Source organism: Ochlerotatus camptorhynchus, unplaced genomic scaffold, assembly GCF_037179485.1.
Source record: "Ochlerotatus camptorhynchus isolate MF236.1 unplaced genomic scaffold, CSIRO-AGI_Acam_v1.1 ptg000102l, whole genome shotgun sequence".
Taxonomy (NCBI): Eukaryota; Metazoa; Arthropoda; class Insecta; order Diptera; family Culicidae; genus Ochlerotatus; species Ochlerotatus camptorhynchus.
The window spans coordinates 4,609,132-4,634,479 of NW_027040592.1; the positions used below are offsets into that span (position 1 = coordinate 4,609,132).

At 40.7% G+C, this 25,348-nt stretch overlaps 1 protein-coding gene across 10 annotated transcripts in view; it reads left to right on the forward strand.

The window, feature by feature from the left end:
* The window catches only part of CaMKII (Calcium/calmodulin-dependent protein kinase II), a 173,516-nt gene extending 149,313 nt beyond the window's left edge, over window positions 1-24,203 (forward strand). For all 10 annotated transcript variants that reach the window (XM_065219317.1, XM_065219315.1, XM_065219316.1 and 7 more), the window contains one exon: window positions 20,879-24,203. In XM_065219317.1, coding sequence (XP_065075389.1) covers window positions 21,289-22,761 — 1,473 coding nt within the window. In that variant the 5' untranslated portion in view covers window positions 20,879-21,288 and the 3' untranslated portion in view covers window positions 22,762-24,203. The remainder of the gene's footprint in view (window positions 1-20,878) is intronic.
* Window positions 24,204-25,348: the final 1,145 nt, after the last annotated feature.

The window sequence follows — 25,348 nt, forward strand, 5'->3', positions numbered from 1 at the left end:
TTTTATCAGAACTTTTGGTTACTTGGGCTATTGCAGGGCTGGTAGCAGGTCACTTTTTAGTGACTAGGTCACTATTTTTAAGTCAGTCACTAAAAAATCACTTTTTGCACCAAAAAGTCACTACAGTCACTATTTCCCTAAAAATAGTCACTTAAGTCACTTTTTCCCATGCGAAAAACATCATAAAATTTTTTAAATTGAGTACTAGGCACCAAGGAAGTCTACAGTAGAAAAATGCATATCTGTTTAAAAATAAACAATTATAACCAGGGTGACCAGAAAAATCAAGGAATTAAAAAAAAAACCGTGCGAAAAACTGAGAAAAAACCTTGAATTTCGAGGACAAAAAACTTCGTTTTTCCGAAAATAAATTATGAACCTTGGAAACCTTTCAAGGATATAGGTCTGTGCTAGATTTTAAGAAGTCTTTTAAGAATTATCTAGAAATTTTAATAAAAATTCCAAAGAAAATTTGAAGAAAAATTCACAGGAATTCTAGGGATGACACCAAAATATTTCAGAGAAGAATACCAAACTGCACGCTACGAAAGTCTCATGTAAATTAAGGTGCTCTGAGAGCCAATTAGTTCACCTCCGCTTAGATATTAAACTAGGTTTAACCATATAGTTAAAACTGGTTCAAGGCTCAAGAGCAGGTGAAAAATTCGCTAAGAGTCTGACACATACGAGCATCACTTTTGTTATTAAATTATTAGAACGCAATTATTAGAATGCATTTTAAAGAGAGTTCTGAGAAGAATTTTATGACGATTGGATAAGAATTCTTGGTTCAAATTCTAATAACTATTTAAGATAAGTTTTGATATTTTTTTTAAGAAAGCTCTCATGAGAATCCCATGGAAATCCGGTGAACTCTAAAGGTCTCCAAACTCAGCGGATAGTTGTAAAGGAATTCTGGTGTGATTTCTGAGATGGAGATTTGTTTTGAGAATTCTGAGGAAATACCATGGGAACTTTAAAGAGAATAAGAAATTCTGGGCCCAAGAGCATTCAGAGAAGAAATTTAAAACATTTATTAGGTTAATTGCATGCGAGTTCTAAGGAGAATTAAAGTAGGGGAAAAGTTGGCTTCGGCAATACCTAAACCTATTATCGTCAGGGGGGTAAACAACGTCCTTGAGAGCTAAATTTTGGCATGTGGATACATTGTGTTTCAGAGCAACTATTGGCCAAATTTGAGTGCTCTAGGAATTTGTCTACCCCCTGACGATAATAGGTTAAGGTATTGCCGAAGCCGACATTCCCCAAGAGTGTTAAAGTGACTATAATAAAAAAAAAAAAAAATAAAAATTCCCCTAAGTAATTCAAGCTCCAATTTTTTGGATTGTTCTGCAGAGTATTTCAAGCATGCAATATTATTTTTGTTCAGCTTATTTCAGAGGCAAGTTTAAAAGAAGGGGGATAGCAAATTATCAAAGTTACCTTACCTAGATACAGCTTTCCCTCGAAGAACGCGTTACCCACTGAGTTATACCCACCGCTTTGTCTCGGTTGATTTTCATCCAAGTGCTCTGATTTTCTGCGAGTGACTAGTTCTCCATTGACTCTACTCACATGCAAAAAATCAGACCGACTGGTTGAAACTCCGCCGAGAAAAAGCGATGGGTGCAACGCAGTGGGTAACGCGTTCTTCGGGGGATAACTGTATATACAAATTTTTAATATTCCGAAAGCAGAATCTACGAAAAATACTGCTGTTGTAGTAATGATCCATTTAGCCCTATTTAACCTAATAGCATGATTGGTTTATACATTAGTTTAAATGTATATTTCACAACCAGTAAAATTTACAAAACTCCAGAAAATCCGGAAAATTTCAAATTGATATATTTTTGGTCAACATTTACAACGTAATCACAAGAAAATTATTCAAATCACTTCAATTGCTTCTCACAGAAGATTCTGTTGAGAGATTCGATATAATTAGAGGAGTTTACGGAACGTAATTTTAGGTTCCATGACAAAAAATTGAGTTTATTTTAATATCAAACCGTATTGGAATTTCTGAGTCACCATATAAGTGTCACTGTTGGTTACTTTTTTTATTATTAAAAGTCACTATTTGGTCACTATTTTCGTAGTTTTAGTCACTAAAGTCACAACTATTATATCGCATCAGCACTACCAGCCCTGCTATTGGTTTATCAAAAATAAACGCATTCTTAAAAACCTGAAAATTGTCCGTACAAGTTTTGGAAAAACCTGGAAAACTCGGGAAATTTTATTCAGCAAAATGAATAGACACCCTGTTTCCTCGACCGAACCGGGAATCGAACCAGCCGCCTCCGGCTTGCTATTACCATGCCTTAAATGACTAAACTATCTGTCTGACGCATAACTTGAGCCATTTAGAAGCACCCTACCCCCCTATCTTGATTGCAGTGATCTGCTTGCTGTCCAAAATTCGATTCGCACTAATTCACATTCGTCGGTAAATATATTGACATTGGGGTTAACGCACTTTCGTATCCAGCTTGTTTAGCTTTGTTTGTTCTTTTTCTTCTTTCTCTTGTTTCGATCGTTAGCGTTATTCCACTCGGATGGACCATTTTTGGATGTTCACAGCTATAATCTATAGATAGATCCTGTGTGTGCTACAACTCTAATTCGCACAGAGCTACAAACAGTGGGATAGGGTAGGATGGTCCAAAATGCACCCCTGGGGTAAAATGGCCCCGCGCTGTTTTGTTTTCATAGCTTTCCTATTGTCAATTCATAATTTTAACTAGCAAATGAAATCCCAGCATTAGTCATGGGAAAGCAACGAAAAACCACGCGGGGCCATTTTACCCCAGGGACTGCTCTCCCCTACACCCAAGTAGGCTCTTGTGTTTAATTGCGTATCTTTGGCAATGAATCGACGCTCAGCTCGATTCTGCACACACCACCCGGTTTGAGTGTACACATTAACCTCTCTGAATAACAAACAAAAAAAAAGGAAAAGAAAAAGATGAATGATTAGTAAATTTCGGCACCATAAAAAAAGACCCCCCCGTCCAATCGCAAAAACCGCAAAACACAATTCCCACTGCGTGCTTTTAACGACCTTTTGCGTAGGGTGCGTGCTTACGAGCCATGCTGATCGCAGTCCACAAAAAGAGTCAGCCAGCAACGAGATCCGATCAATCGAACAGGACCCAGAAACAAGTTTTGTGTTTTGTGTATTGTTGTAGGCCTACCTTTTTTACCCAACCAATTGACCCTGCACCGTGTAATCTCCTCTCAATTAGTTCAACGTTTCTTGTTCTGCTCTTGCTCGGTTGGCCGTCTCTAGGGTGCTGTTGTATGGATCCTATTAGTCGATCCTAAGCCTACTTTATTTTATTTTTAACGAAAAAAGAATAGTCTTCCTTTATCGTCAATGGAGCTATCTTAAGAAAGCAATCCCGCTGGAGCAGAAATGTTTCATTCGAGGAATTTAGCGTGCAAAACAGACAAACGAGACATTGTTCAAGCGTGTTTACTCCATTGCCAAGCACTTGTGTATAGATATAGGCATCTGTAGGCGAAATTGGCAATAAATTGACTGAATCGTCCGCTTGATTGGGAGCAGAGCAATACCGACTAGTGATGGGATTTTCGGTGAGTAATTTTCAAGTAACTGTATAAATATGCACTGTCAATGAGAATAACTCAGATGGAGAGTCACCTCTACTCAGAGGTATTGAGAATGTTTATAAAAACTGCAGCAACTCAGCGCTGAGACGCCACGCTAGGGTTGGCAATACCGGAGGCTTATTTCTAAACCCGATTTTGCGGTATTGAAAAATCTAATACCGGTAAAACCGGTACTAGGCAGAACTTAAAAAAAAACTGCATACATTTTAGAAAGAGTGTTTATTGATATATTTGCCTTTCAAACCCTCAGCATCGTAGAAGGCAAACTCTTGTTTAATAAATTTTGTCAAACTGTTTGCTGACGTTGACGCTAGGCCTGTGATGCCACATATATAGATTTATCTGTAATCATACAGATTTTTTGACGTAGGACTACGTCTGTGATTTCTATATGGGGGTACACTTTGTGAAAACCGAAAATGGAACATGTAACAGAATTATGAAAGATTTTGAACGTTAATAACTCAGCTGCCCTTGGACCAATTTCAATAAATTTATCACCAATCGATCAGATATATTTCTACGCATCTGTTAAATTCGAGACTTTATCATTTTTCAAAATTTCACTATTGCAAATTGCATGAATGTGCAACTGTTGCTTTGATAATTAAAATTATCACCGATTGCCTACGAAAAGCGATTTCCCTTACACAGATTTCAAAGTTGAATTCCATCCGGTCCCATCAAACGGTGTATATTCAATCACCGCGTGGTGAGTGGTGGTTTTCTCCGTTACACAACGAAAGGCTCCCCGCAAGCAGCTAGCTACCAAGGCTGGCCTCAACCGCTGATCGGATTCAGTTCCAATTACCTATGTGGTGGTGTCCCATCGTCGGCATCAGCTGCAGCAACAGCAGTGCTTTTGACGCGTGGCGTTGAACATTGTTCTCCAGTACACTACGAAAAGCTGCCTGCAAGAAGTGAGCATCCATAGAAGGAGGATGAATCCGCACCGCTATTGATCGGAATCAGTAGCTCTTCGTGAGTCGCTGTAGGCCATCTATGCCAAGCGCGTCACCCTCATTCCAAAAAACATAAGCTCACCAGCCTTATCTGTGTTTAACACCCCAATAGCTCAGCATTACTCAACCATCACGACAAAACGGTCATTTTCAGGACCACCATAAATTTGTAAGGTCATCAATCGGATGTCAGTTCCCAAGAAAGGGGTGGAATTAGGGCGTAACAGCTTTTGTAAACAATGACTTCTTTCGACATCAACATCAACATCAGGTAGGGTAAGTCTTCCTCTACCCGACGGTAATGTTGGTTTGCGTGGGGGTGCCTTGAATTCCTAAAGATCATCGAGAGAAGTCATTGTTTACAAAAGCTGTTACGCCTAATTCCAGCTCTATCTAGATACGTTTAAATCTAACATACCATGTACTTTAAGGCAACATTGGGGGTGCAATTTCAAAAACCAAATTCGGTCGCGACATGAAAGTGGTCTGATTTTGATCCAGATATGATGGATTTTAATTCTAAAAATATCTAAAATTATTCAATATCTTGAAGTTTCGTATTGCATGTACAAGTTCAAGATATTGAAAATTTTCAAAGTGCCAGAATCAACGAAAAAAAAAATGATTTATTTCAAGTTCGTAGGAACTTTGGCGAATTAATGAGTAATGAAAAGAAATGATGAGAATTTCAGTGAAGCTCCATAAACAAACTGCGGGAACATAAGGGAAGTTAATACGCTGAAAATATGGGGAACTTACTGGAAGCTTTAAGAACCTCAATGCGGTTCTTTTAGCATCCGAATATTTTCGGGAACTTTTATGAAGTTCCTAGAATTTTAGAGAACTTCACAGGTGTCAAGCGAACTTGAGAAATATAGAAAACATGAGGGGTATTGGGGTAAAAGCTAGATCTAGAGATTTTTGGGGAATTTCAGACCTTAAGAGCAGTTTCCGTAGCTTTAGTCCAGACTTTTGGAGCAGTTTGAATATCTATAATCGTAAATTTAGAAAAATTCAGGACGTTTCCATGATATGCTGAAAAAAAATAATCGAGAACCCTTAAGATGTTCCGAGAATTTCAGGGAAGTACAGAGTCCTTCAGAGAATGTATGAAAATTTCAGAAATATTGCAGAAACTTCACAGAAGTTCAGAGAATTTCAGGGAAATTTAAAGGCAGCAGCACCGAGATCTTCAATAGAATTGAAAGTTTTAGGGAAGCTTCGAGAACATCAAGACAGATTATAGAATCAAAGGGCAGTTCAAACAATTTCAAGGCAATTGTAAAAATCTTAAAGAAGTTGCGAGAAACTCAGAGAATTATGAATATATATCAAACAAATTGCCGGATTATTAAACAAATTAAAAGAACTTCAGGTAATGGTTATAATACTTAAGGGAAATTGTCGAAACTTCAAGACAAATAATTGAATTTCAGTAAAGTTGCGGGTTCTTAAAAAAATACTGAAAATTCAGGGCAGTCTAGAGAACTTTAAGGGAAATCAATAATCGTTTAGGCAGTTTAAATGCCACCAGTAAAGTCAAGACTATTGAAGAGGTTTTAAATAAGTGTCGATAATTTAAGGGAAGTGAACTTCAAAAAAATTTTGAGAACTTCAATGAAAATCATAGAACTATATTAATTATTTCGTTCTAATTCCATGAAAATTGCGGTAGCACAAAAGTTCCAGAAATTTAGAAAAATTTCGAAAACTTCACAGAAGGACAAACATTTCGAGAACTTTATAGAAATCTATGGAACTTAAGGAGAGATCCGCGAACTTCAGGATTTTTTTTATGAACATTGGCGAGGCCAGTTCCTTTAGTTTCAGAAAATTAGTGGGAAGTTAAAGCAGTTCCCAGATTTTCAGCTAACTTCAGAGACGTTAAAAAGTTAATTGAGGTCTTCGCTTACGTTCAGAAGCTCACTGAAGCTTAAACATTTTTAGGGCGGTTCAACTAAATTCAGCGCAATACAACAAGATTCATGAAAACTGCTAAAACTTTAGAGAAGTTTTGAGAATTTCAGAAAAGAACAAAGAACCTCAGAGCAGTTCCGTTAACATTAGAGAAGTCACATAAATTTTAAAGAAGTTTAGAGAACTTCAGCGAATTGTTAAATGTTTACAGGAGATCCATAATCATTGAAAAAAATTAGGAAACTTTAGGAAGTCCTAAAAAGTTCAGGGAAGTTTAAGAATTTGATGAGAAGTATTGTGAGTCTCAGGCTAGTTTCTCAACCAACAAAAGAACTTCATGGAAGTTTCATTAACTTCAGGAAAAAATTGGGAATTTTCTAGTAGTTCTGAGAACCTCAAAATAGTCCATTTCATATTCTACGGATATTTCCATTGAAATATTCTTCAAAATTTTGGTGAAGCTATCCTCCGAATTCAATGTTCTTTTAGTTTTCCTTGGAATTCTCCACAATAAGAAACCCTTTCGAAAGATTCTCCGAATATTCATTGAATTCATTTCAGATTTCCTTTTCAATCTCACTCCTTCCCTTGGAATTCTACTCACATTGAAAGTCTCCTAAGAATTAATTGGCATTTCTCCTCACAAATTACTTCTATTTCTTCTCATAATTTGTTTGGCAAACTCTCCTGAATTCATTTTCCGAATTCCTGTGAAGATATCCGGGAGTTATTCTCAGATTTAATTGTAATCCTCCTTTAGTATTTTCAAAAAAAAATCCAAGGACTTATGCTCCGGATTCGTTTTCTCCCACAAACTTTATGAAATTATGCTCAGAATGCCCTTGGAATTTTCCTCTGAAGCTCCTCAGAAATTGCTAAGAGGTTTCATTAAAATTTACTTTTAGGTCACTTTCTAGTCACTATTTTTACAAGTATAAGTCACTATTTGGTAACTTATTTCATCAAAATGGTCACTAAACTAACTATTTTTAACAGCAGTGATTGCTATCAGCCCTGATAGAAGGAGGAAGAACCCGCTTCGCTATTGATCGGAATCAGAAGCTCTTCGTGAATTGCTGTGGGCCATCTATGTCAAGCGCGTCATACTAAAGAGTATAAACAGAGATAGCCCCGCTCAAATTCCTATTCCTACACAAAACACAAGCTCCTGCTGCAGCTAACTAATAAGATTTATTATATAAGACCACTTAAGACTACGTCACCATTGCATACAACCGAAGACTACAAATCAAGAGTACTGGCAACTCTGCCAAAAAATCAGGAGACAGTAACGGCAACGCCTCTTCTGAGCGAAAGTGGAACCCGTGTATGATGGTGTGTGTTAATTCACAAGAGTATTCACACACATTGGTAGAAATAAATAGCTGTCAATTGTAGGTTTTGTTATGATTGTTGTAAAAAGTGGAACGTTTCTTTTATTGCTTTATGCTGACAACGAGTAAAATTCCAGCTGAAATTGAACAGATGCGTACGTAAATTTGTTTTGAAAATTAAAACTATGGCAATAATGCCATTCACAATGATGGTGGGACTTTCCTCGATCATTAATCTCAGAATTATCTTCCACTTTTTCTAAGCCCTTTAGTGATGCATTTATGGGCATTCGTATGGTGCATTAGTAAAATGCATGCCCGTTCCGCACGGCTTTGACACCTAGTAATAACGGGGGGAGTTAAGTTGTGACGCTTGGCAATTTGGCACAGTACTCGCTGACCATTTGAATGTCACTGACCAATCCGACACTTCCAACCTTTCATATTCATTTTCTCCAACATTAGAACCTGCTACGCCTTCCGTTGGATCGTTATGTAGGTACCGGATCGTTCTTCTTTTTGAATCCTTGCATTTTTAGCAGCATCCGAATGACGGTAGTTCATTCAATGGTGATGAAAGCTTCCAATTCCTTATAATTGATTGCTTTGAACAGGCAAAATAAACAATATTTCGGTTCCTCGTTCACAAGTAAAAGTTACCTTCACTAGATCCGAGTTTCAATCCTCTACCTGATCCACCATGACAAGTTTTTCGGTTTGGAGTTGGAAAACCACCGGCTTGCTGAGATTTGGATACAAATTGCCGTGAAATTTTGTAGGGCAAAACAAAAACAACAACGAGTACCGTGTTATGATTATTCGTTTCGGTGACATTAGGTCACTCACACAGTCACTGTTTATGAGCAGTCTCACTAACACTTGTGGTTCAAAGTTCTACCTTTGTTTGACAGAGGCGCTGTTATCAGTGACGTTTGACATTTGTATGGAAGAAGGGAACAGTTGCCAGTCTTCTTGATTTGTAGTCTTCGATACAACCCCATCGGGCTGTCCCTTGTAGTTTTTTTTTTCTGAAGAAAGTGTTACTGGAGCTTATTACGGATGTCACTTCACGGTGAAAAGTTGTCACTTGTCGTCACGGTGAAGTGATTCCCATTTGATTTGTACGGTAATCACGGCTCTTATGCTGAGTATCACTTGCTTATCACCGTGTAGTGACACCCGTAATAAGGCCCACTGCTACCTAAAATTACAACAACCTTGTTTGACTCTTATTCCTCTTCGAGCCTTGTTTGGACCCTACCCGAGGTAATCCTGCTTGGATAAAGGGTGTCCACGATGAAATTGCCACACACAAAATTGATTCGCAAAATTCGAGTTTTCATCCGATTGCCATCAAATTTTCAGGAATTGAGAAATAAATATTAAACTTCATTTTACCATTTTACTCGTATTTTATTTACAGTCCATACGCAAATGCCCGCACCTTGGCCTTAACCCCGGCCATAAGATTCTGCACAACCTGTGAATCAACCGTTTTTTGCATGTAAACCCATACTTTCTTCAGTTTCTCGACTGTCTTCACTACCTTAGGTCGTTTAAGAAGGTGCTGCTTCATAATCGCCCAGTACTTCTCGATGGGGCGGAGCTCCGGAGTGTTGGGAGGGTTGAACATTTTCGGCACGAAATTGACCTTATTGTCCGCATACCACTTCAGCACGTCCTTGGAGTAGTGGCATGAGGCCAAATCCGGCCAGAAGATTGTTGGGACGTTGTGGGCCTTCAGGAGAGGAAGCAGCCGCTTCTGGAGGCACTCTTTTATGTACACCTGTCCGTTCATCGTGTCCTGGGTCACGAAAGGTGCACTCCGCTTCCCGCACGTGCAGATGGCTTGCCAAACCAGGAATTTCTTCGCAAATTTGGACATCTTCTGAGTGCGGACATGCTCCGGAACGCTGAACTTATCCTTGGCCGTGAAAAACAGGTTGCCGGGGATCTGTTTGAAGTCGGCCTTCACATATGTTTCGTCGTCCATGATGCAGCATTCAACTTTCGTCAGCATGTTGAGGTACAACTTCCTGGCACGGGTTTTGGCGGACTTGTTCTGCTTCTCGTCGCGATTAGGGGCCTTTTGTACCTTAAACGTTCGAAGCCCAGCCTTAGTTTTGGCCTTCTGGACAAAACTTCGGCTTAGATGCAGCTTCTTAGCCACATCCCTAACGGAGGCGTTCGGATTTCGGTTGAAGGCCCCAACTACGCGGTTGTGATTTTTGGTGTTGTACGGAATACTTTTTCCTTCACTTCTGGGCTTCCGATCGGTGGTCAACCGTTCCTCGAACCGCTTAATCACTCGCGACACCGTGGAATTCGCGATTCCCAACGTTTTAGCGATGGAACGATGCGAGAGATCCTTGTTCTCGTGATGAATGAGCAAGATTTTATCACGCACGAGCTGTTCTTTCGACTCCATTTCCGCGAGTTTTGATCACAGGACTTTAAAACTTGCAGGATGTAAATAATTCACTATGAACTAAATCCACCCAAATTTTAATTAAATTCTACCCAACGGTTAAAAAGTTAGAGCAATTTCATAGTGTGGCAATTTCATCGTGGACACCCTTTATCGATTTGGAACATTACTGTTCGATCCTTCGGATTCTTATAGTAATCAGCTTGGAAGTCGATTTGGAGAAACTTTCTTCTGTCGCCATGGCGCTTATGCGCAAAAGAAAAGGAAAATCTCTTGATCCCCCTTTGTGAATCATTAATCATTATTATTTGTCTGCAGTGGCTCTTCTTTTCCCTCTATCCCTGAATAGATAATGCGAATAAGGTCGTCTATTAGATGTTTTGCTGTACCTGTTGTGGACATTAGTACATCTTTTTTCTTAAACTTGTTGCGAATGCCTTGTCTTGCCTCAAAAGTTATCCTTTTTAAAGTTCTGATCTTCACGATTTATTCGCAGTTCTATTTGTCCAACGCTCCTAACTGGGTGAATGAAACACACATACCAGTATTTACACAACGTCTATTGGTTCTCTGTGTAATTACAGCTGATCTGGCTAGGCTAATATTCCAATATTTTCTGAACGGATTGAAAAGTTTATCAACTTGCTACATCAAATGAATAGGTTGCTAAGGAAGCACCTATATATCAACTAACAAAGTCCACGGTAGCTACGATTTCGATTACTTGAATATCTGCCAATTTCAGCAGCCAACCAAACTGAATGACTGACCTACCTCGCTAAATAGTCTGGTGGTGTTTTTTTTTTACTGCCCTACCTTGATCGGTGTAAACCTTGGTACCGGATTCATTTCAACTATTGAAGTAAAATGGTTGAAATGCTTGCGCAGCTGAAAATGTTCGAAAACCATGGCCCCTGATGAGTTGACCTTGACTTCGGGACGCTAAAAATTCCCAGCAAACCGACCGAAAACAAAATAACGCCTGATAACGGTGTCGAATGTTGTTTCTCGGTGTGTCGGAACGTGCGATTCATTTGCTTACTTTTTCCCTCACATCGGAGCATCGGAGTTTGTGTTGTTTTCATCAACGCAAATCACAAGAGTCTTCTATTCTAAATACAGGGAGAGGAGAAAAGTCGAAAGACAAAATTGTGTACATATATTTATCTTGTTCGTCGCATACGTCACGTTTCCCACCCACCCTCTTCTGCATTGTACTGTGGAGTGGCAGTGGGTGGTGACTGAGTGAGCGAGGCGCGGGATGGAAAACTCCTATTCAAAGCGATGACCAAGTGGGTGGAAAATTAGGGAAAAACATTGCTGACGACGACGGCGACGGTGGTATTTACTGCCTAAAAATAGCCTTTCAAGAGCATTGGTTGAAATCAAAATGTTTCCACTTTTAGAACTACACCGACACGGCCGGCCGGTCTCGATTGGTCGATCGGTCGGTGGGTGGATGGATGTAGATGGACAGGACGAATGGCGCGGAGCTGGCGCCCTCGGGATGATGTTCGCAAAACACTAGCTGATCAGATGAGACAGTCGAGATGTAGAAAAGCTGCGTAGACACAACTTGGCGAGTGAGTCGTGGCAGTTGTGATTTACAAGCTACTCACGTGTTCTCCTCCGCGCGTCTCATTTAGAGCAATCAAAGTCATCAACGCGATATCGGTTTTCCACACCACGCGCGCCTTCTGTCGAAACATGCTTCCTTGAGTTTATCAGTGTTTTTAGGTTCGTGCTTTGTTTTCCGCACAGATGTGATGATATGTATGTAATGGCGGTACTTACACCGATCGACCGACCGGCGTTCATCGCTGATTGAATCCATCAGCGCTGGCTGCATTAGTTCCCATGATTCACGAGCACGCGATGTGCTATAAACAATTAGGTGTTGGAATCGTCGATGGGTTGGAAGCTCGCAATGCCTACATTTTCCCCCTGTTCCAAGATTCGCGCGTTCTACGATCGACTTCCTGAGAAGAAGCAGTTCCTCCTTGCATGCAAGTCCATTAACATTCAGATGTTCTGTTTACGTTTGATAATTTTTTCCCCTTGATTTCTTGGCTTGATTTCTCACCGCGTCTATTGATTAATGACGCTCGTTGTTGACCCGACAAGCGTTCAGCGATGCTTGTTGTGTTGCTTTTTAGAAGCGCGTGTATCTACACTCGGCTCGCTCGCTCGCCCGCTCGCTCAGTCCGTCAGTCGGTTGGTGCTGTTTGGTGCGAATCGATTTGACCTTGCTGGTCACGGTGGAGCGGAGGAAGGAAGCTGTTTTCGTTACAAATTTTGTCGATTTTCTCCGCTGTTCGATCAGATTTGGATGTTGTACATCTGGAATTGGAGAATGTTTGTAGGAGCTGGTGATGATGATGATGATGATGACGGTTATGGTCGTCGGACTTGTGTTGCGATGTTAGTTTAGAAAATATTTGTTTTTCAACTGGTACTGACGGAAAATTTAGTCAACCAGGGTTCAATCTCGCAGAACTTGACCGGAGGGAAGTTGGTCATTTTTTACTAATGAACCTTCTCAAACCTGTATTGGCAGCAGTGCTGATAAAAATCATTCGTTCTACACTCAACTTAGCTGAAAATAAAGACAACAACCACAACTGATAGACCAACTACCTGCATGAATTGGTAACAACATTCTCTTGATCAAGGAAACCTCTGAGTATCGAAGTCAACATTTGTTTTTGTTCATTCGTGGCTGGAAGTTTATTATCGCCTGTGTTGTTGTCAATATCAATATTCATCTTCATCTTGGTGGGGATGATTTTGAGGATCAAATGCAAGATGATTATTTTTTATACACAGATTGATGGAAAATTATTGCCTCATGCTGAGTTGATGATAATACTGAGGTTTCAGAATCTGGAATCGACAATATTCAAAATAATAATTTTGCCCAACATGAATTTGATTATTTTGCTTTTGATGATCGCTTCTGATTTTGACAATTTTGGGATAATCAAGCACTGGTGAATATCAACAAACGCGTAATGAACTCATTTATTCGTTTCGCTCGTACTTCACAGCGAATATATTCAAAACGAACGCAATTCATCTACACCACAGACGATGTTAAATAAGAGACGCGTGAAGACTGAAGCCAATAGTTCCAATCGAACCGTCAAACGCGGTTCCAATCGAGCAACGTAAATAAACACGAGGGCTTCACGAAGAAAAGCGTGGGAAGTATTGAGATTGGGTTGAATTTAATTGTTGAGGTTGGTTGACTTTATTAAGGAGGTTTGCAGCCAGACGCTGGTTAACTGTTGAGATTTAAATAATTATAATTAAGTTTGCGTATGAGCGGCGCCGGTGGTGTAGTGGTAAGCGTGATTGCCTCTCATCCCAGCATGCCTGGGTTCAATCCCAGTCGGCACCGCCGGGATGTTCTGAGGCATAAAACAACCCCCCTTCGGAAGGGAAGTAAAGCCATTGGTCACCGGTTCATGAGTTGATGGGTCGATAGGTAGGGTTTAGGTGTGGTGGGAGCTGCCTCTCTGGCGTCGGTAGCATTGGTGCTCAGCACGGAAAACAAGATTGACGGAAAACAAATCAAGAAAAAAAATTATGCAATTGAATTGAATTGCATTAATTTTACTGAACAGTTCAGCTGTTCAGATTTTTACCGAACTTCATTTCAGTCAAATTTATGCAATTTAATTCAATTGCTTTTCAGCTACTCTGAAACTAAATCTCCACTAAAATGACAAGATTTGATCATTCCTAGACTAACATTTGAAAGGGTCGGAAGAGCTAAAATGTAAATAGACCATATTTTGCCACATATAGAGAGAACAGTTCACAAACTACTCGATAAACACGAAAAAGTAGAAGAAAATATCAATTCAAATCATCAAAAACGTTTCCTTTTATATGGCGTATTTCCAATTTTCAACTCTACGAATTATATTGTTTTAATATGCCACACGTACTGATTCTGTAGTATAAAGTCAAGCCCGATTAATTTGAAATGCATCCGATTGATCCGTGTAAACAACGCACAAAAAGAAGACCGAAAAATCTCCGGGCGTAATTCCGGAGTGATTTGAGATTTGGGCGTAATTGTATTTGTAAACAAACAGGTAGATCACTGATTTCTCGTGAATAAAAGCTCAATATCATAAACAAACTATTTCAAATAATAGAAGAATCATACTTCTACCTCATAGTGTTATAAGTTTTCAAAATTGAGCTTTTATTCGCGAGAAATCGGTGATTGACGTGTTTGTTTACAAATACAATTAAAAATCTCAAATCACTCCGGAATTCCACTCTGACAAAATTTGCGAACGAAGAACAACAAACAAAAATTCCCGAGGGTGTATTTCCACGGCGCATCACCAGTGTTGGCAGTTCAAAGGGTGGAAGATCCGGGGGGTAACAACATGTAAGAAATAATGATGTTTTCTTCTCAATTTCACGACAAAGAAAACTTTTTTTGAGTTTTTAGTGATACATGATGATAGATTACACTATTAACTATATGTCAAGCTTATAAAGTCATCCAGAAAATGGAAATTCGTGAAATACGATTAATTTTTAGGTCATCAAAATTCGGAAGCGATTTTCTCGATATGGTCATTTTGAAATTACGCCCTTTTCAAATGTTAGTCTAGATTTAAACAAGGTTGAACATGTTTTGAAATTATTTTCAAATTCAATAGCCTTTAAAATGAAGGTCAAAGCTTTACCGAACGTTCAGCTGTTCTGATTTCGGTAAAATTTACCGAACACGAAAACAAATGAAGTGAAATTGGACAGGGAATATTATTGTTTTTCTCCAGCTGTATTCTCGTTATGTTCTCACGAAGTATTTGCTCCAGCACAACGAAATACATCTACACAGGCTCCGTAACAAAGATCAAGGCGTTTCCGGTGTAATTTTTCAAAATAGTGAACTTTGTGAAGGACTTCATACATGATAGGAAGCAACAATCGCAGATTGAATAATTTTGTGCAAAGCTCTGAAGAATATAGCATCCAATGTGGTATACTTGGTTTCACTCAGAGTTATCAAAAATTGAGTCTTCAAATACTGATGGTAAATGATAAAAACAGACACTGATTGGCAGTATCATTATTGCATGATTTGTTGATTTTTTTTCAATTGAAACATTTTTGATACTGTGTTTTTAAATATTCTGAAGTTAACCTTTCTTATTTAAATTGGGTTCGCCGATGAAGTATCTGGTGCTGAAAATGATTTCTAAATATCAACTAGTTTAACTTATTTCGAGCTTGACGAGCACAATGTCCGAAAAGCTGTAAGCAATTTATTTGAAGCCACTTATTTATTTTATTTACTTGCCAACGTCTTCAGCTATGCTCTGCAGGCTGTTAAAAAAACTTAACTATCTAACTAGCACCTTAAACTGATTTCTAGATAGAGCTGGAATAAGGGAGTAAACAATGACTTCTCTCGATAATTTCTAGGAATTCAAGTCACGCCCACGCAAACCAACATTACCGGCGGGTAGGGGAAGTTGATTTGCGTGGGCGGGCCTAGACTTTTAAGACATCATCGAGAGAAGTCATTGTTTACAAAAGCTGTTACGCCCTAATTTCAGCTCTATCGTGATTTCTCGTTACATTATAGTTGAACTTCATTTAATCTTCTGAGGCATCTTTGTAACGGATGATTTTCACCGAAGACTGTTCGGAATCCACAGAAGCTGTCGTTGTCAGGAACGTAAAAGATTACTTGTTGCAGAAGATGTACATAGTCCAAGCGGTTACTTAATACGTCAAATGCCAAAAATATCTGCAATTAAAGCCGGAAGTTGTACGACCAGAAGTTAACGAAACCACACTGCTGCGTAATGGATGACGAGACATATGTGAAGGTGAACTTCAACCTGATTCCAGGAAACCTGTATGTGACTGCCAAGGATAAGTGTGATCTTCCCGAGAACCTCTGGACAGAGAAGATGTCGAAGTTCGCCAAGCGATTTGTACTTGCGGAAAGCAGAGTACACCTTTCGTTACCGCAAGCACTATGAATGGACAGGTGTATTTGGAAGAGTGTATCCAAAAGCGGCTTCTCCCTCTCCTGCGCGCTCACGACGGTCCGACGATCTTCTGACCGGATTTGGCATCATGTCACTACACGAAGGACGTGCTAGAGTGGTATAAGGCGAATGATGTCGATTTCGTGCCGAAAGATCTGAACCCCGCAAACACTCCAGAACTGAGCCCAATAGAAAAATACTGGGCCATTATGAAGGAGCACCTTCTAAAACGACTTAAAGTGGTGAAGAATGTATATGATATTTTCACATGACACGAGACATCTCCAGTGAGTTTGCACACACTTAGATTATTTCACCGAAATCTTTGAAATTTTACCGAAATCTCAACAGCTGAGCGTTCGGTAAACAGTTCGGTGATTTTTCACAGATTTCCTGTAATTTTTCACCGAATATCTGTGAAATCTGTGAAAAATCACCGAACTGTTCACCGAACGTTCAGCTGTTGAGATTTCGGTAAAATTTCACAGATTTCGGTAAAATAATCTAAGAGTGCACTCTTTTAAGGAGATGAGGTTATGAAAGCTTTTTTAATATTTATACAGATAGGCAGTAAGGCAGTATCTAAGGACGATTGTCGGTGCACAGTTCAACAGATGAAGGGGACAGTTGCTAGTGAACGGAACGTGGACTGCGATGAATCGGCCAAACGTCGTAGTGAAGCAGGGTCGGTGGGAGCGTCGACTCAGCTAGACATTGCAAGCTTACCATGCCATACCATGCTGACAGAGAGTTGGTGATCAATCAGACCGTTGGAACAGCTAAACGTCAGGAACGAAGGATGCGAAGCTAACATTGCGGACCATTTGTTGTACAAACAATTAGTTACCTGACAGAGACCTGGTGATCAACCAGACCGAAGATGCTGGCCGCTTGGAACGTCGTTTCAGTTACATGTCGGGGCGTAGGATGCCATGCTATCAATGTTGCTGACAGAGAGCTGATATTCAAACCGATCGAATGACAGATGAGGGCCGGTGGGAGCGTCAACTCCACTAGACGTCGAAATCGTAGGATGCCATGGATGCCAAGTTATCGCTGTCACCGAGAAGCTGAAGACAGTGCGCAGCAAGCACTACCACAAATTGGACTAGTTCATGTTGATACCCCTCACCATCCCTCTCCAACGGGGGAGTTTGATAAAGAGAGATGATCAACCCGATTTGTACCTTCCTAAAAAGTTGTCTGTGCTCGCTTTCTACTCTCTAAATACAATTTTCACACTGCCGTACTCTAACGGAACTATCAACTCTATTCTTTCATCTCCCCATCTATCGTATGCCACTTTAGTCTGTTATTTGAAATTAGCATCTTCAACTATGCAGAGGATGTAAGAAAACCGCACTTACATTTCCAGGGTGTCCTTTCAAATCCAATTTTGCAATTCCCGGTTTTTTTCCCGGTTGTTTAAAAACATCACTGGTCACTTTTATGTAATTATAATTTAAGAGTAGCCCAGTATAATTTGTATTGCCATCTATTGTTAGATTTCAATATTAATTATCGTTCACGTTATTTATTTACCATTTACATTTATTCATTTTGTGGAATAATTACACGCTCATTTAAGTTAAATTGAAATCACTATTACAAATAAAACGTATTGTAAATCACCATAAAAACGAAACACTTGCATACAAGCTGCCTTCCAAAACTCATTTTTACCACCACTGGAAACGTTCACTGGTTTGTGAGACTCGTTGCAAAGTCCTAGGTTCGAATCCAAACCGTTCTCTCCGTAAAAAAAAATCAATCGAACCTGAAATAGATTCAAGCGAGAAAGTTTAATCAAATGGTATGAGCGAGAAAGAGATAGAGTTTCATTCGGCTCAATATCATAGTTGAAGATATTTGTCTTTTGAAAAGTTCGTAATTATTTCGGTAATTGACGTAATTCTTCGTGCACTATGATCACGATCTGAGGGTTTTTGGAACGTCGACTCGTCCATTTTGACCTGGACCGTGGAAGAGGTGAGAGTGCGTGAAATAGTTTTCTTGTGTCGGAAGTACGTCAATTACCGAAGTAATTAACGAGCTTTTCAAACGACAAATCTCATCTACAACGATCTTCAGCCGATTGAAACTCTATCCCTTCCTCGCTCATACCATTGATTAAACTGTCTCACTAAAATAGTAGATAAAAAATATATCTCGCCCAGGCTTTAAACTAGAAGTACTACACTCGGAAAACTATAGCAACATATTGCAAACCAGTGATGGCATTGGCGAGATGGACCAGTCATGGTCTGCAAAGACAAATCCAAAGATAAAAAACATTCATGGCATACTCATTAGCAAATTGATATTTTTCCGCTCTCATTCACTCTCAATATGACGCGTGATATTGGAGCAAAACATCATGCCTGATATTGATTTTACAAGCTCCTGTGATATTGCGAGACTATTCACAACGAGTACGAGCTGAGAGTTAAATCGACGCAAACATCATCCCGCTGCACCTCGTTTTCTTAGAAAGAGAAGGTATCACAATGCTATCTTTTTTTTTTTCGTCACCGATGGCAGACACGAAGCGACTGTTGTTAGTTATGGAAATTTTCGGTTGCGTTCGGCTCATGAAACTCAATCTCATCACAGTTTGGTGAAATTTGCAGTTGGTGAGATTTGTTAGCTTGATATTCCGAGCTGGGATATCACAGCTGTTGTTTGATTTTTGTCTACGAAAATCAAGGGTGATCTTGTTCTTTGGTGAGATTCGATTTTTTGATATTTTCTCAACACTGCAGTGCACTGTTTCAAACATTGTTCTTCCAATGACACCAAAAGAAAAATTACTCTGTAAGCTATCATGATACGAACAACGACGAAATGGGCGGTTGCCCTGTGCACGACAGATTGCGAGTGAAAACAAACAATAGATTTGTTTTTAATTGTGTTAATTTTTGATACTTTACCGAATATTATTATGAAGGGTTAATATCCCTAATGTCGGCGTAATACCCCGTACAGACTATGGCTTATATCATGTAATATAGACTGTCTTGCAATGAGCACTCATACATCTAGTTTTCATTGGGAATCCTATGTATGAGTGCTCATTGCAAGACAGCCTATATTACATGATATAAGCCATAGTCTGTCCGGGGTATAAGTGTCCTTAATATTGGGCCCATAAATACATTTTAAAGGAAATCATGTTTCGCCAATTTTTCACCAGCAACCAATGATATTCATTTGTATTGTCCAGATGACGCATTGCTTTAAGACAAATTGAAAAATAGGAGATTTTCATCGATGGGCCCAATGTTTAGATCCAATACGCAACATTAGAGCCTTTTCCCCTATACGATATATAATTTATTGATTCCAAGTAATACAGCAAGTTTTATAAAGGTTTAGAGGATTCTTCAAAACCAAATTATGGCCTACAAGACTATGATAAAACCAACATTGGTACTAGGGATGGGTATATAGGATCTTTCCCGGTGCAATTTGGGTTTTCCCGCATTTGCTCCGGATTTCCCGGTTGGATGGACACCCTGCATTTCTAGCGTTCAGAATCCTAAAGGCCTAACTGCGATGATGCGATGATTCTCTTAATCGATTTTCTCTTCGCATTACCACAGGTACCGAACCGAACAGTGAACCGATTATCCGCAATTATCACAATACAATGTAGTGGAAGGTTGTATTAGCTAGCAAAATCAACATCAAACGCACAGAGAAACGTCAATCCAGACGAGTTATTAACAAAAGAGGCCCTTTATGATTATGAACGCTAGATTTGATCTTCGTACCATTTGTTTTGCGTGTGGTTTTTGTTTCAGATACCAACTAAATCTTGAATAAAATACGACGATACAAAATTAGTAAATACATCTATTTTGAGTTTGTATCGATCGATGGAACGTCAACACCGGTTTGTGTGGTTTTCCTATGATTCTGTCCAAACATCTGGTTTGATTGGAAATTAAAACCTCCAAGGCCACGTCTGCAGAGATTAAGAAAACACCCCATAAAACCAGTTCCAAACAAGCGACCGTACTCCTTCAGAAGTTGCGTCGTTCGCCTCAATAAATACACCATCTTTCAATCAGGATCAATCCAGACCAACCGACGCCGCCGTCGTTGCCACTTTCCAAACATTGATCCCCGGAACGTATAAAATACAACACCGGAAAGAGCAATAAAAGCGGATTATCTTTCTTCGCCTGAGTGTGTCTTCCCCCTTTTCTTTCTCTCCACTGCCTATTGTGCTAGTGCCCAATTCAAAGATACCACATTTCGGCTTTCTCAGGCAAACACCCACTCGACCTATTCAGCAGCAGCACCCGAGTGGATCAACTGCCGCCTCCACCCCGTCCGTTCCGCTCTTTCCACCTACTGCTAGCCAATCGGCGTCGCGATTGGCTCAACGAAACTCAATTTACAGTAAATCCCCATAATCATATTGTGTGATACCGAAAAATATAAGCCCGCGGAGCATTAACCCGAAATCGAAATCACTCCCCACCACCACCAACACCAACTCCAACGCATGGTCGGAAAGATATCTAATTTCTCTTTCTTTTTCTACTTCACTTTCTCCCACAGGACGAAACGGCCGCCGGCCAGCAGCAGAACAATCATCATCCCTTCTAGAGCCGGTCGTGGGGAAATATGAGAAATGCTGTAACAACCTCAAGGCTTGCAGCGCTTCCCACGACAACAACAACAGCAACATCGATTAAATCGTCATCTCGGCGGAGTGAGGCCCGTCGTTGGTGAACACACATACATCCACGACACCTGCACAAGAAGAACGAAGAATACCTGTATAAATAGGGGGAAGAAGAATTGCACGTGCGCGCGCGAAGTGGTTCGTGACTGTTGGCGAGCTTCGTAATTCCAATTCCAACAAGTGGAACGTGATTAGTGATTAGCTGCTTGTCGGCGCGGTTGCTTTCGGAAGGTGGTTTGGTTAGTGTTTGGAAGGCAACATTCTCTCCAGCCTAGTGAACGAGATGGCTGCCCAGCCAGTTTGTACCCGGTTTTCGGACAACTACGAGATCAAGGAGGAACTGGGCAAGGGTGCGTTCTCGATTGTGAAACGATGCGTACAAAAGTCTACAGGATTCGAGTTTGCGGCCAAGATCATCAACACAAAGAAGCTAACGTCACGAGATTTTCAAAAGTTGGAACGAGAGGCCCGGATATGCCGCAAGTTGCAACATCCGAACATTGTCCGGCTGCACGACAGTATTCAGGAGGAGAACTACCATTATCTAGTGTTCGATTTGGTGACCGGTGGTGAACTGTTTGAGGATATCGTTGCCCGGGAGTTCTATTCAGAAGCGGACGCGTCGCACTGTATACAGCAGATCTTGGAGTCGGTCAATCACTGCCATCAGAATGGGGTCGTGCATCGGGATCTGAAGCCGGAGAATCTACTGCTAGCTAGTAAGGCCAAAGGTGCGGCGGTGAAGTTGGCCGATTTCGGTCTAGCGATTGAAGTCCAGGGGGATCAGCAGGCATGGTTCGGTTTTGCCGGAACGCCCGGTTACCTCTCGCCAGAGGTGTTGAAGAAGGAGCCGTACGGGAAAGCGGTCGACATTTGGGCTTGCGGTGTTATCCTGTACATTCTGCTAGTTGGTTATCCTCCGTTCTGGGACGAAGATCAGCACCGATTGTACGTGCAGATCAAGGCCGGAACGTATGATTACCCGTCACCCGAGTGGGACACCGTAACGCCAGAAGCGAAAAACCTAATAAACCAAATGTTGACAGTTAACCCGTATAAGCGAATTACGGCAGCCGAAGCCCTCAAACACCCCTGGATCTGTCAACGCGAGCGCGTCGCATCGGTCGTGCACCGACAGGAGACCGTGGATTGCTTGAAGAAGTTCAACGCTCGGCGCAAGCTCAAAGGTGCTATCCTCACAACGATGCTTGCGACCCGGAACTTTTCCAGCAAGAGCATAATGGCCAAGAAGGGCGACGGTTCGCAGGTGAAAGAATCTACAGACTCTTCCTCGACCACGGTCGAGGACGACGACTGCAAGGCCCGCCGGCAGGAGATTATCAAAATCACCGAGCAGCTGATCGAAGCCATCAACAACGGGGACTTTGAGACGTACACCAAAATCTGCGATCCGCATCTAACCTCGTTCGAGCCGGAAGCCCTGGGCAACCTAATCGAGGGTATGGACTTTCACAAGTTTAACTTTGAGAACGTGCTCGGAAAGAGCAACAAGGCGATCAACACGACGATCCTGAACCCGCACGTGCACATCTTCGGCGAGGACACGGCCTGCATCGCGTACGTCCGGCTAACGCAGTACGTCGACAAGCAGGGTCACCCGCACACGGTGCAAACCGAGGAAACCCGGGTATGGCACAAAAAGGACAACAAGTGGCAGAATGTGCACTTCCACGGCAGCCGCAACGGTAGCTTCAGCAACACTGCGACGCAGTATGACTTTGTAAATCACAAGTAAAGTACGGCCAAACGGCAACGGCGCCGGTCCCCGCCGAGCACCTGCGCCACCGCCTGAACCGGTCGTCCAGTAGAAAGAACGTCGCGACGACCGATCCTGCACCGGTGGCGGGGTGATGCCAAATAATCTGTCTGTCACCCAGGCACGACGGAGAGCAAGTGAGAGAGAAAGAGAGAGAGAGAGAGAGGGCAAAAGTGAAACACTGGAAATCGATGGAGCAAAACGGTAGTTAATGAAAATATGTCAAAATCTTTGAAGTAGATTTAAAACTCATTTAGGAGATATGGAGCAGAGGAACATGCAATCGTGCTGGCAATCGGGAATGGAAGGAGAACCGAGGTTTTATTTACTTTAAAAAAGATGAAACTAAAGAACACTGCAAAACAGATATGCCATTGTTCGTTCTAAACGAGAGAGCAAATAATTCACACACACACACACACAGTTAATAAATTAATGATATGTAAACCAATTGTTCAAAAACAACCCAAAGCAAGTGTGACAAGAGAGGGCGGTTGAGCTAACGATTCAAACGGAGTGGGTCGTTTCTGGTGGCAGTTTGTGGTTGGAATCCCCGCTGCTTTAAAACAATCTTGGGTTGAAGGTGGCCCCCGGAGTAAACAAGAAGGTTAGAATTGAAGAGTGGCAAGTTTTCCAGCAATCTTAAGCATTTCGGAAAGAAGCCAGTTGAGTGCTGGAAAATGTGAAACGATGGTGTCAGAGTTTTAACTCAAATTGCCTAGAAATTTAAGGAATCCTTCGGAAACGACCAAAATTTATTTTCTTCTAGATATTTTCACTTGGGTCAGTGAGGATTTTACGAGATTCAGCAAAAAGTCTTTGTTGAAGTCAAACGAAAGTAAAGCAGCATTCCCAGAAGGCTATTAATCTTAGGACACTTAGGAAATAAGTAACTTTTCCCAATCGTAGCAATGTTTAAGTTGCCTCTGAAAGGCCAGAAATTTCGCTGGAAAAAAAGATACGTATCTGGAACATCGTTTCTAAAACCTCTCAAAACTTCCACGACGTTGTCAGAAGATCGCTAAACACCCTTAGGTCTTCAAGCAACTTGTGGCAAGGTGGTGGAAGTTTTGAGAGGTTTAGGAGTCTCCCTGAAGAAAAGGGTGCGTAGTTTGCTGAACCCCTTCAATATGTTCGAAGTTCGCTGAATCTCTATTTAGTATATTTTTTCCTTTCAGAAGTGTACTAAATTCCTATGAAGATCCGCGAATTTCGTCAGTGATCGAAACAGGTCTTTAGTGGGCAGAGAACTTTTCCAAGCGCATAGTCGCTCTAAAGCACGGTCAAAATCTGAAGAGTTCATCGAACCTTCTCCGAGCCTCGCAGCTTCTTCTGTGCTACAACTTCCTAATGAAAATCTCAGAACTTCCCTAAGAAGTTCAGAACTTTCGCATAGTTTCATAAAAGTTTAACTTTGAGAACGTGTTGGATTAAAAAAAATCAACTGACTTCACGGATCCTAAGTTCAGGGTGCTTCATAGAAGTTTATAAAGCTTCAGTGAGCCTCTGATAAGGAAATATGAAAGAATTTGGTTAAATACCAAAGTAGCTCAGGAAACCTTTGATACATTCAAAGATATTCTTAGGATTTCAGGAAACCTCAAATGAAATCAGAGAACTGAGGATGTAATCTTTGCTATCAAATTCGTTCGAAACATTTACCTTTGAGCGCCAGATGACGCGATTGTACCTGTCTCATAGCGTTATGAGAAAATAGAAGAGTTGCCAGTCTTCTTGATTTGTTGTCTTCGACTTTAGGCAAGCGCAGAGGAAGTTTTAAAAGCTTCAATAATTCAGGGAACTTCAGAGAAGTGGAGATGTAGTGATGTTCATAGAACTTAAGAAAACTTCAGGGAACTTCAGAGTAAACCCCAGATAAAATCAGTGAACCTCAGAGAAGGTTTAAGAGCTTTAACAAATCAGGTAACCACCAAAAAGTCCATACCACTGAAAATTTCAGAAAACCTCAGAAAGGCTCTTCAGCTACGTCTAAGCTCGCAGGGATCTTTGGAGAAATTCAGTCGAAATCAGAGATGTTCAGAGTACTTGAAATAAGTTCAGAGAACTGCATGAAAGTACAGCGAAACTCGAAAAAATAAAAATCAAGGAACCTTAGAGTAGTTCACAGGGCTTCAGAGATGTTGCGAGAACTTCATACCTAAAAGTCCAACGAATATCAGGTCGTTTGGACACATAAGCTTCAACCTTTGATTATTTCAGAGATGACTTCATGAAACCATATAGAAGTTCATAGAACTTCAAAAAACTGTAGAGAACCTTAAATGAAACCAGAGAACTTAAGGGAACCTGAGAGGAAGTTTTCAAAGCTTCAATGAATCAGGAAACTTCGGAGAAGTAGTGATGTTTACAGAACCCTATAAAACTTCAGGGAACTTCAGAAATACTCTCCAAAGTCGTCAACGACAAGCTCAAAGAAGCTTTAGGGATCTTTGGGGGAAGTTCCGGAGTAATTTGAAGAAATTCAAGGTCCGCCATAGATAATCATAGAAATTAACAAAACTTCGTTATAATTGAGGGAACCTCAGAAAGACCCAGGAGATCTCAG